General features: G+C 37.9%; 1 protein-coding gene and 1 pseudogene across 3 annotated transcripts in view; both read left to right on the forward strand.

The window, feature by feature from the left end:
• LOC118637362 (Golgi pH regulator) overlaps positions 1–12,986 on the forward strand; it is a 94,439-nt gene that overhangs the window by 18,708 nt on the left and 62,745 nt on the right. For all 3 annotated transcript variants that reach the window (XM_036272761.1, XM_036272760.1, XM_036272762.1), the window contains exons 3-5: positions 1,353–1,456; positions 8,571–8,677; positions 9,069–9,170. In XM_036272761.1, coding sequence (XP_036128654.1) covers positions 1,353–1,456; positions 8,571–8,677; positions 9,069–9,170 — 313 coding nt within the window. The remainder of the gene's footprint in view (positions 1–1,352; positions 1,457–8,570; positions 8,678–9,068; positions 9,171–12,986) is intronic.
• On the forward strand, positions 2,343–4,029 carry LOC118637595 (annotated as a pseudogene).

A 12,986-nucleotide genomic window follows, 5' to 3' on the forward strand; every position in this document is an offset into this window, starting at 1 on the left:
ATTTATGACCTTGTCACTTCATTTTCTTGTGCCTTAAATTCTCCATCCATAAGAGGGTGATAGTAATAGTGACCCATGATTCAGAAGTACTACCAACTTTCTCTTTTTTTAAATTTCTATTTTATTTTTTAATATATTTTTATTGAATTTATTGGGGTCATGTTGGTTAATAAAATTATATAGGTTTCAAGTGTACAATTCTATAATACATCATCTGTATATTGTATTGTGTGTTCACCACCCAAAGTCTAGTTTCCTTCTATCACTGTTTATCCCTCTTCTACCTCCTCCCCCTTTTTCTTCTGGTAATCACCATACTGTTGTCTATATCTATGAGGGTTGTTTTTTGGTGGGTTTTTTTTTTTTTTTTTTTTTGCTTAATCCTTTACCTATTTCATCAGGCCCCCCAGCCCCTCTCTGCTCTGACAGCTGTCAGTCTGTTCTCTGTATCTATGAATCTGTTTCTATTTGTTTGTTTATTTATTTTGTTCATTAGATCCCACATATAAGTGAAATCATATGGTATTTGTTTTTCTCTGACTGACTTATTTCACTTAGTATAATACCCTCTATGTCCATCCATGCTATTGCAAAAGGTAAGATTTCCTTCTTTTAATGGCTGCCTAGTACTCCATTATGTAAATGTATCACAGTTGTTGTTGTTTTTAATCCTTACACAAGGATATTTTTCTATTTATCTTCAGATAGAGTGGGAGGGAGATAGAGGGAGAGAGAAGAAGGGGAGGGGAGAGAGAGAGAGAGAGAGAGAGAGAGAGAGAGAGAGAGAGAAACATCAATGTGAGAGGGACACATCAACTGGTTGCCTCCCACACGACCCCAACCAGGGATGGGGACGAACTGCAACTGAGGTACATGCCCTTGGCTGGAATGGAACCCGAGACTCATTGGTCCACGGGCCGATGCTCTAACACTGAGCCAAACCAGCCAAGGCTGTACCACAGTTGTTTTATCCACTCATCTACTGATGAGCACTTGGGATCCTTCCAAATCTTGGCTATTATAAATAGTGCTGCAATGAACATAGGAGTACACATATTCTTTCGAATTAGTGTTTTGGGTTTCTTCGGATATATTCCCAGAAGTGGGATCACTGGGTCAAAAGGCAGTTCTATTTTTAATTTTTTGAGGAAACTCCACATTGTTTTCCAGAGTGGCTGCACCAATCTGCATTCCCATTATCTACTTTCATCTATTTCTTTAGCTCCAGGCAAGTTACTTTTGTGGCCCTCTTTCTGATGACTTGAGAATGTCTCCAAAATAAGTTTTCTGACTTGTAAGCAGAAGATGTCTCAAACAAGAAAATGACTCAATCTCTGTTTGGCTTTTGACAGGTCCGTCAGTATGTTGTACAGGTGATCTTCTCCGTGACTTTCGCGTTTTCTTGCACCATGTTTGAGCTCATCATCTTTGAAATCTTAGGAGTACTGAATAGCAGGTGAGGAAGGATGTTAGTTAGCTCTCCTCTTGAAGAGCCTGTGTGACTTTCTTTGCATTAGGAGACTTTCTTGAATGCCAGAGCTGAAAAAACTCACCATGTGGTTAGTTTAGTCTCGGTACTACAATACTAACACCAAATATGGGTTCCAACCACCTAGTAACTGACAAAGATTGTGAAATAGCAGGAAAAAGAGTCTGACCATTAGCTCTGAAATACTAACTGAGTGAGTTCCTAAGAGCCTTCAGTCCTAGAATTTTTATTTTTCTCAAGCTATTCTCTGACTGAATTCCAGTAGTGGCCCTCCATATTGTTCTGCTGATTGAAAAATCTCTACCTGAAAAGGTCGGAATTCCTCAAAGTTAAAGGCTTCTTTGAAGACTAAACTCTAGTTCTTACTAACTTCATTAACTTTGTTGATTTCACAGGCATAGTCAAGTCTGATTGAAATTAGAGTGTTCTTTAAGGATCATTTTTAAAGACTCCTGTCGTGCCCCCCACTACCTCAATAACATACCTGTTAGTTTACTAAATAATCTACCCAAAATATTTCTTCCTTGTTAAACTGCAAAGTTTTGTGGGGGGCACGTTGTTTTGGCTTTGGTTTTAGTTTTTTAGGCCAATGTTTGTGTGTAGAGTACATCAGCTATTCTATGTAGATTTTTTGTGTGCTTTTTTATCACATGAAGATATATTTTAAAAATAAAACGGCAGGGCTCAGCAAAGGAACAACGGCCTCTGCCAGTGCTTCTGTCTGGAAGAAAGCTGCCCCTCCAGTCCTCACCCTGATGTCAGACAATTTAAGTCCTTCCCATAAGTCCCTAGAGCCTTCTGAGCTGCTGCCCCAGCATTGGAGCTCAGAGCAAGTGAATGAACTCCAGAACCTATGGGTAGTTTCCAGGAACATCATCATAATCTATGTATAGAAAAGTCCCAGAAAATTAATCTTTATCTTGCAAAAATACTCCATGGAGTGGATGAAGAAATTGAAAAGGTATTGGAAGGAATTACATTAAACATTGCGGGTAACTATCACTTAATGCAAGTGGAAAAAGCCATAGGTGAAGATTTTTGGATTCTTTTAAGAATTTTAGAGAAGAATCCATATATTAGCTGTCACCTCCTAAGTGATGTTGATGCACACAATGCTGCAAAACTGCTTCAGAAACAATACAGTCTCATTTCCTTAAATCTTATAATGATATTGGGTCCAAAGGTGGAGAATTGATCGCTAAAGCACTACATAAGAATACAACTCTGAAACACTTAAGGATAATAAGCCCTGGCTAGTGCGTCTCAGTTGGTTGAGCATCATCCCATGCACTGAAAGGTGGCCAGTTCAATTCCCAGTCAGGGCACATGCCCACGTTGTGGGCTCGATCCTTGGTAGGGGTCATACAGGAGGCAGCTGATCAATGTTGTGCTCTCACATCGATATGCCTCTCTTTCTCTCTCTCTCTCTCAAAATCTGTAAAACAAAGCAAATGACTGGAAAACAGATTGAAAATAAAGGTGGAATGTTCTTTGCTACAATACTACAAATTAATTCATCCTTAGAGAAGTTAGATCTGGGTAACTATGATCTGAGAATGCAAAGTATGATAGCACTTGCTGCAGACCTAACTCAAAATCAAACAATTAAAATAATAAACGTAATCCAGCTTATATTGTATGGTGAACAGGAAGAGTCCACAGTTCATCTAGGCCCTATATTAAAAGAAAATCACTACCTTGTTGAACTACCCACGAGTAAGCATGCTATAAGAAGTTATGGTCTGAAACAATTATGTGATGCACGGTTGTTACCTAAACAAAAGCCTGCGCTACCATGATGTCAGCTGCAATAAAATAACTCGTGAAGGAATGGTGTTTTTCACTGATGTACTGAAAAGCAATCCTACCCTGGAAGTAACAGATCTTCCTTTAACAGAATAGAAAACGCAGAAGCAGAGAATCTCAGTGAAACTCTTGCTTCACACAACAGGAGTCTTTTTCTTTTTTTTTTTTTTAAGTTTTTTCTGTTTATTTATTTTTTAGAGAGAGAAGAAGGGAGAGGGTGAGAGAAATAGAAACCTTGATAAGAGAGAACATCGATTGGCCACCTCCTACATGCCCCCCACTGGGGATTGGGCCCACAACCTGGGCATGTGCCCTGACCGGGAATCAAACTGGTGACCTCTTGGTGCATGGGTCAACACTCAGCCACTGAGCCACACCGGCCAGGCACACTACAGGAATCTTAAAGCATTGTCAATAGTCAGCAACAACACAGATAAGGACTTGTTGCACTTTTACAGTCAATGAAAACAAGTCCCACATTCTCAAATATGTGCATTTGGAGAAACAAATTTGATGAGGCTCCCTGTGTGGCATATTCGGACATAATTCCAATGGGCTGTCTAAAGCCAGACAACACAGCTGTGGTGCCATTGTGCTGGATGGACGTGTGTATCTTGCAGAAGTCTCCAGTGGTCTTAAAAAGCACTATTTACTGCACAGCAACTTAAGGGGAAGCTTTCAGCCACTCATCTAATGCAGCTTTTAGTCTTGTACCAGTAGGTCTACATCCATGAAAAACAAGCTCTAAGATCATTTTTACACATACATTCACAGAGATTATTTTATTGTCTATTAAATTTCTTTCATAAATTAGAATAAGTTACTTTTGTCAAATGTGTAAAAGATATGACTATATTACACTTTGTATAGCTACCCTTTTTTAAAAAATAAATAAAATGGCATTTTTCTCTGTTGTCAGGAATCAGTGCTGAGCCTTATAGGCCACTGACACTTGAGACTTGTGGAGAGACTACATGCTCAAATTCTTTTGGGGAGAATTAAATGATAATTGTGGTCTCTTGATAAGTTAATTAAGAACACACAGTATAGTAAAACAGGGATGTGTTCTGACTCTTCTAGTTTTAAACTTATTCTTTAAAAATCTAAACCTTTCTTAGATGAGCTGGGTACAAATCCTATGGCTATGGCAAATAGGCCAGTGTTGTTTTACATGCTAGTTTTTTAATTTTGTTATCACAATCTGGAAGTTTTACTGCTGTCTGAGCAGAAGTTGGCAGACCTTTCTATAAAAGGCCAGATAGTAAATATTTTAGGTTTTGTGAACCATACAGTTTCAGTTGCAGCTACTCAGCTCTGCCATTGTAGAGCAGACGCCACCAAAGGCAGCGTGTACACGGGTGGGTGGGGCTGTGTTCCAGCAGAACTTCATCTGTGAAACCAGACAGGTGGCTGGCTGGCCGTAGTGTACTGACTGCTGATTTAAGTAGTGATCGAAAAAACTGGCTCACATATTCTAAAACCAAAATTATTGTTTTTGGTAGATGATATTCCCCAACTTTTAACTTTTAATAATCTCATATAATAAGTCACATAACTCAGTTACTTTGACATATAATTCTTAAATAGTTTCTCTCAAAGAGTGTAGAAAGTAGCATTGCTAAAATCTCTTTCTTTGAGTGTTGTTTTGGGAATTGGGTATGTGTAAGTTGAGATATCATCGTCAGTTACACTTATTTTTTTCACACTAACATTTGACCCTACTATGAAACAGAAATATGGACCTTGATTGTGTATTATATCTATTCATTGACTACATTCAGGATACTAGTTTTCAAAGGAGAATCTTGACCCTGACCAAGAGTATTCTTTATTCACCACTGAGCAGAAGTAAGGTGACCTCCTTTTTAAATATATAATCTTGTTAGGATCCTTAATTTTCTCAAGAGAATGTCACTTTACCCTCAGCTCAGAAGACGGTTAAAATACATGGTTCACTTTTAATCGGCAATATGGATTACACTTGTCCTGTGAAACTCATGCCTCCTTCCTTTCAGAGCTGAAATACTAAGTATGCCTGAAGGATGTGCAGCCTTCTTGTGTCTCTGGATGCTCTAAAGTAAGTTAGTCCAGATGAACAAAAAGCTATCAGTATATCCAGACTAAGTGACACTGGCTCTCTGCAGGGTGCCCTTCACCGAATAGCTCTGTTTTATGATTCCTGCCATCTGTACTAAGGGGAAACAGGAAGAAACAGTCCTCTGAAACTCATTGATGTTTCTCTTGAAAGGATGTTGTTAATGACATTGTTAATTGCCCTCACATTTTCTTCTTTATGAAGTCTTTGGAGAAATTTCATTATGATTTTGATAATAATTCAGTAATAATTATGCTTCCTTTAGGCAATTGGTTTGTGTTTTTACAGACATTATGATTTATCTAACTGATCAAATTTTCTATTTCAAGTCAACCTTTAATAAATTTAAATCTAAATGTATGGCCTATTCCTAGCAACTTTCTAGAACTCTATGGTGTGTATTTCCACGATAACCATCAGGCCTGGACTGATAGTTTACCTGTCTTTTACTCTTGTTTTTCTTTTTGTTATATATGTTTTCATAACATTTTGACATTTAATAGAAACTATATACAATAACTTTTTATGGTGTCTTACATAAGATAGTCACTACAGAAATTTATAAAGGTTAGAAGCAAGATGGATGGTTAAGGAGAGCCCAGTCCTGTGAGCTATTTTCTGAGGTTATAGGTCAGAGTTCATTGGGGGGAAGGGGATTCAGATTATCCAATTAGGTGAGAGGTGAGGAAAGGCTAAAACACAGGCTGTTAGATAGCTATAATCAGATATAGGATTGGTCCATCAGTATCCCAAGGGTATACAGCGCCCACCTAAACACCTATATGGATTTGTTCCAAGACTTAGGATATCCTCTTACAAAGATGTCTCTTCCCGTAGGCAGAGTTCCAAAGACTCACTCAATCCCAGCAGCTCTGACAGGATTCACCTATTGATTTCTGCGTTGCACAGAGTGGGAAGATGCCCACAACTTCCAGATGCTATTTGTCCCTTCCCCCAGAATTCAGTTTATGTTTGACTATGGCACTCAATAATTCAGAATAACAACAAAGTAGTCTGGGCTGTCCTTTAAAGAGAGATGATCAGAAATAATTGTTTAAAGAAAGGGAAATGCAAATCCTCCAAAGTCAAAGGGTTCCCAAGACAAACTATCAACTGATAGAAGTGTATTCTGGCTTCCCATTTGCAGTAGCGACTCTACTTTGAGGTAATGGTGTTTCCTTTCTTTTATATTTCTTTGTAGTTTATTTTATCATCTTTTATTTTATATATCCTCATAAGCCCTTAACCACCTAACCTTTTGAAACCAGTCCTAAGTGTAAGCGAATGTAAAATAAGTAAATAACAAAAGACACTGTCAAGAAAGTGAACAGCTATCCCAAGAATGAATTTTTGTAAATTCATTCTGATAAGGGACTTCTGTCTAGGATATATAAAAAATTCTTAGTACTCAATAATAAAAAGGCAAATAACACAATTGAAAAATGGACAAAGGATATGAACAGGCATTTCTCCAAATAGATAAAATGGCCAATAAGCACATAAAAAGATACTCAACATCTTTAGCCATCAGATTAGAGAAACCACAATGTGATATCACTTGACACCCACTAGAATGGCTGTAATCAAAAAGGCAATAACAAGTATGGACAAAGCTATGGAAAAAGTGGAACCCTCATACACTGCAGGGGAGAATGTGAAATGGTGCAGCCACTTTGGAAAACAGTGATAGTTCTTTAAAAATTAAATATAGAGTTATCATATGACCCAGCAATTCCACTCCTAGGTATTTAATACAAATAAAAACGTGATCACACAAACACCTATACACAAATGTTCATAGCATCACTGTTTATAGTAGCTAAAAACTAGAACAACTCAAATGTCTACCAACTAATGAAGAGATAAACAAAATGTGGTATGGTATATCTATACAATGGAATGACAATTATCCAGCCATAAAAAGGAATGAAGTATTGATAGATGCAATAATATGCATAAACCTTGAAAAAAGTACACTAAGTGAAAGAAACCAGTCACAAAAGATCACATATTGCACAATTCCATTTATATTAAATGTTCAGAATAACAAATCCATATAAACAAAATTTCCTAGGACAGGGGAACTTGGTAGGAAACAGGAGTGACTGCTAATGGGTATAGTATTTCCTTGTGGAGTGATGAAAATGTTTAAAATTAATTGTGATGGTCACACTACTCTGAATATACTAATAAGCATTGCATTGTATACTTTAAATATGTTGTTATTGATTTTTTTTTTTTTAGAGCAAGAGAAAGGGAACAAGAGATAGAAACAGCAATGTAAGAGACAAACATGGATTGGCTGCCTCTTGCAGAACCCCTTCTGGGAATCGATCCTGCAATCCTGGCATGTGCCCTGACCAGGAATCCAACCAGGACCTCTCAGTCCATGGGACGATGCTCAGTTCCACTGAGCCACACCAGCAGGCTTGAATTGTACACTTTAAATAGTGAATTACATCTCAATAAAATTGTTATAAAATTCTAAAATATTTTAATCAATGAATATAATTTAGATGCAATAAAGAAGTCATGCAAATCAGAAGTTTAACTATATTGTGGGTACAAAAGAAATATTTCTGAGTCTTTATAGCACATATTACTATTAACATTTTTATTTTAATTCTCATATTGGAATAAGATTCCCATTGGTAAGTGAAACAATAGTCATTGTGCCAGTATTAGTATATGTTGATATATATACATTGCCTATTAATATAAATAGAGCACTAATATTCTCATTTTAATAAGTAAAATATTTAGGAGTTTAAGATGATTATATAGCCCAGCCAACGTGGCTCAATGGATAGAGCATCCTCCCATGGACTGAGAGATCCTGGTTCAATTCCCAGTCAGGGCACATGCCCAGGTTGTAGGCTAGATCTCCAGTAGGGGGCATGCAAGAGGCAGCCGACCCATGCTGCTCTCTCACATTGATGTTTCTATCTCTCTCTCTCTTCCTGTCTAAAATACATATTTTTTAAATGAGTACGTATACTTTTCAGAACTTTATTGTTTTTTATCTCTTTAAATGAGCAGATAGTAACAGTCTAGTTGACTAATTAAATGGGATATATTCAGTATTGAGTTCAAAGAGCAAGAGATCCTTTGGAAGACTAAAGAGAATGAAAGTTGCTGTCCTCTTCCCCTCCTAGTGATAGTCTTTGACATTCATTTCAGCTCCCGTTATTTCCACTGGAAAATGAACCTGTGTGTAATTCTGCTGATCCTGGTTTTCATGGTGCCTTTTTATATTGGCTATTTTATTGTGAGCAACATCCGACTTTGTGAGTATTTTACCCTCTCGTGTTGGCACATAGATTGAGGCTTGGGGAAGCTTTATTACCATATTACTTTCAGTAGCTGTTGTTTGGGGCCACCTCGCACGTAGTATCTTAAAAACGTTGGCACAAAGTAAATATTGAATGAATGATTAGGTTATTTGTGCCACAGTTCTGTTTCTGTTTCTATTAGATCATCAACCCACATCTTAATTTCAACCAAATTTATCTTAAAGTGCTAAGGATACTTTCTCTAAAAATTATGTTGTTTCATTGCTCATTTGCCAAGTGAACAAGCCAGCCAAATATTAATTAGCATTATCCCATAGATTTTAAGTAAAGCAAGTTCTTTAGCACGTGTCCATTAAACCTTACAGACTTGTCTCCTTTTTCTCAGTGCATAAACAGCGACTGCTTTTTTCCTGTCTCTTATGGTTTACTTTTATGTATTTCTTCTGGAAACTAGGAGATCCATTTCCCATTCTTAGCCCAAAACACGGTGAGTATATTTGTGGTGGGGAGGGGGAATGGGTTGTTTATCATTTTCTGGTACTGAAAAAGATAATTTTTAAAACTTCTGATTGTAAGAAATAAAGCAAATAATGTCTCTAAAACTTTTCTGGTTTTGAACCAGATTGTCCCTTCATCCTAGGAGGTGTCATATGCTGATTTTGGGAACAGACTTCTTTCATTTCAGAACAGGAATTTTTGGCCTTAGGTTAGTGAATGAACATCAAGGGAGTAAGGAGTGGACAAAGGAGCCCTTAACTTAAATCTCCTGATACCATATGCAGATTATGAGAATATGTTTGTATGTATATTTGGAGGTAGGGTGTCCATAAGCTTTTATCAGGTTCCCAAAGGGATCTGTGACCCAAAAGGTAAATGGCCACTGCTTCGTGAGGCTAAAGATTATCTTCTGGGAGTGTATGTATTTGGGGAAAGACCAGTGACTCACAATTAGTAAAAATAGAAAAGCTTTCTAAGTAACAGTATTTCTCCTCACACAAGAACATTAATTTTAAATACAAGAATGGGTCATGAACAGAGTCCTAATTTCTGTGCTAAAAACAATAAACAAAAATCTCTTGGCTAATGAATTTTTCCTGAACTACTTGAGAAATATATATACAAATCTGTCTAAAATAAATTAGAGAGCTCACCTATAATAAATATACTGAAGCTTTCATACTGGAGCTTTAAAAGAAATAAATCTATTCATTTCATTTTTCTGCTGTATCAGGATTCTTACAGAAGAAAACAGAACCTAAGTAGTTTAAAGCAGAAAGTGATTTATTACTGGGTCTTAGGGAGTTTATAGAATTTCTAGGAAAGCAGAGACATCAAGTTTAAATGCTATGTAGTGAAGAGAAACATCACAAAAATACCACAGTACTGCACTAGAAAAAAATCCACTGAAGTTATCACTTGCCATTCAGGACCTGTGTCATCAGGGACCAGACAGTAGAACCTCTGCCCAAGCTTCACCAGCCCCTAAGTGCTGTTATTATTCCTACAACATTTACTAATGCATCTGAGGTCTCACATGGGCATGTGAATTTGAAGCAGTCCAGGTAACATTCAGACTTACCTTCGAGGAAATCTAGAAAAGAACTTTGGCTCTCCACCAGATTCTGTAGTATAAGAAAATATGCCAGAAAGGGTTGGAATAATGCTGAATGAACCAGTGTCTAGAATCTGCATCCTTCTGTGTCTGTTCATTTCCTGTGTCAGGGATTTGGGAGAGAGAAGTTATGAGACTTTCCTGCAGGAGGAACAGGAGAAATGTGCAAATTTTGAAAGCATATGCAGCATCAAAAACATATGTGTATTTTTTTCTAATATTTTTTCTTTATTGATTTTAGAGAGAGAGAGAGATAGAAACATCAATAAGAGAGAACATTGATTGGCCGCCTCCTGCACGCCCACCACTGGGGATCAGGCCCACAACCTGGGCATGTGCCCTGACCAGGAATCCAACTGGCGACCTCTTGGTGCCTGGGTCAACGCTCAACCATGCACCACACCAGCCGCACTACAAATGTGTATTTTATAAACTAAGTATTTTGATATTTCAAATAACATTAAAGAAACCAAAAAGTTAAGAAACACCAGCCTACCGCCCTGGCCAGAAGTAAATTAGAAAAGTTTAGACAATGGCTGAGAAGCAGCCAGACTCACACTGTGTTCTTGGAGCTTTCCCAGGACTGTCCCAACAACCAGTATGGTTTATTGCTATGGAAATCACACAAGAACTGTAAGGCCTGCAATGAAAATATGTCTAAAAGTATTCCTCGAGCTGTACCTGCCTCTAGAAAGGTTGGGAGACATTCCGTAGGGGGAAAGAGTAAGACTGAGAAAGCATACACAGCAAGAAAGAAGCTGTGTGAACAAATGGCAATGGCGAGATGCTAGTTGCTTTATCTGTCTGACTTTCTGTTCATTAGCTGGAAAACAGGAAAGATGATCATTGTCCTTTACTTCATATAAATGCTGATATTAAGTAGATAGTATCTACAAAGCACTCTAAACCAGAAAAAAATATTCAATAAAGGGACACCACCTTAAACAGGATATAAGTAAAGGAGACATTTTTCCAGTTTTTTATATTTAATAACCTATCTTAACCCCTTGAATATTTATGTTACTGGTTAGATAATTATGTACCCGCAGTTAACAAATATTTGTTAAACACTTTCCAAGTGCTAGGCAGTCAGGAAAACAAAGATCAATAAGACATGATTCTTTTTTTTTTTCTTTATTGCTTTTTAGAGAGAGGAATGAAGAGGGAGAGAGAGAGAGAGACATGGATGAGAGAGTACATCAACTGGCTGCCTCCTCCATGCCCCCCACTAGAGATTTGGCCCACAACCTGGATACGTGCCCTGACCGGGAATCAAACTGGTGATCTCCTGGTTCATGAGTCAATGCTCAACCACTGAGCCACACCAGCTGGGCAAGACATGATTCTTTCCTGTAAAGGAGATGCAAACTCAAGAGGTATATGGAAAGTAGAATCAAATGAATTTGGATGAGGATTTATTCATTCATTTAACATTCCACAACTATTTACTGAGTACCTAGTTTATATGAAGTGTTGGAGATACAACCATGAACAAAACAAACTTGGCTTCTGCCTTCCTGAAACTCATAATCTGGCAGGAGGGACTAACTAGTAAAGAGGTAGATATATAAATAAATAATTGCCAATTGTGCCCAGTCTGGTTTGGCTCAGCGGTTAGAGCATTGGCCCACGGACCTAAGAGTCGCAGGTTCGATTCTAGCCAAGGATATGTACCTTGGTTGCGGTTCATCCCTGGCCCCAGTTGGGGTCGTGTGGGTGTCAACCAATCGATGTGTCTCTCTCACATTGATGTTTCTCTCTCTCTCTCTTCCTCTCTCCCTCCCTCCTGCTCTATCTGAAGATAAATGGAAAAATGTTCTCGGGTGAGGTTAAAAATAATAATAATAATTGCCAATGGTGACTATTGTCATCAAGGAGCAAACAAGGAGGTCTGACAGAGAATAATAAAGTAAGGATATCAAATTTAATGCAAGTGGTTAGAGTCAACCTTTCAGCATTTAAACTGAGATTTAAAGGACAAGACCAGAGGTAGACCGAGCAAGAAGGCACAAGAGACATCATGTAAAGCTTCAAAAAAGACTTGGTGTGTACCAGGGGGAATAAGAGACAGTAGATTTTTATTTTGGAGACTACAGAGTTGATTATGTCATTTTCTAAGATAGGTCATGCAGAGGAAGGAAGATCATTTAAGATTGGGATATGCTGAATTTGAGTTACCTACGTATATCCAAGTGATGTTCAGTAGGAACTGGATACAAAGTCAGGAGCTTAGGAGAAAAATATGGATTCATCAGTCCTCATGGAGCTAACTCCAGGAATCTAAAAAATTAGACATCATCAGCTAAATTCCATTAGATGAAGCTGGGGAAACAGGTGAGATCACCCAAGGAAGATGTATAGACTGAAATGAAAGAGAATTCTGGTCCATGCAGACCAAAAGACCAAAAAAGAAAAAAAGCAACTACAGAAGTAAAAGGGAAAACTGAGGGAAATGGCAATAAGAAAGGAAGATCATTTTAAATAGGAACAATTCCATATCATAAAACATCAAATAAAACAAGGATTGGAAAATGTCACTGACTTTTGCAACCAGAAGAAAATGTATGACCAGCCCTGGCCAGTTTTGCTCAATGGTTAGAGCATCGGCCTACGGTCTAGAGAGACCTGGGTTCGGTTCCCGCTAAGGGCATGTACCTTGGTTGCAGTTTGTCCCCGGCCCTGGTTGGGTTG

The sequence above is a fragment of the Molossus molossus genome, unplaced genomic scaffold (assembly GCF_014108415.1).
Source record: "Molossus molossus isolate mMolMol1 unplaced genomic scaffold, mMolMol1.p scaffold_m16_p_20, whole genome shotgun sequence".
NCBI lineage: Eukaryota > Metazoa > Chordata > Mammalia > Chiroptera > Molossidae > Molossus > Molossus molossus.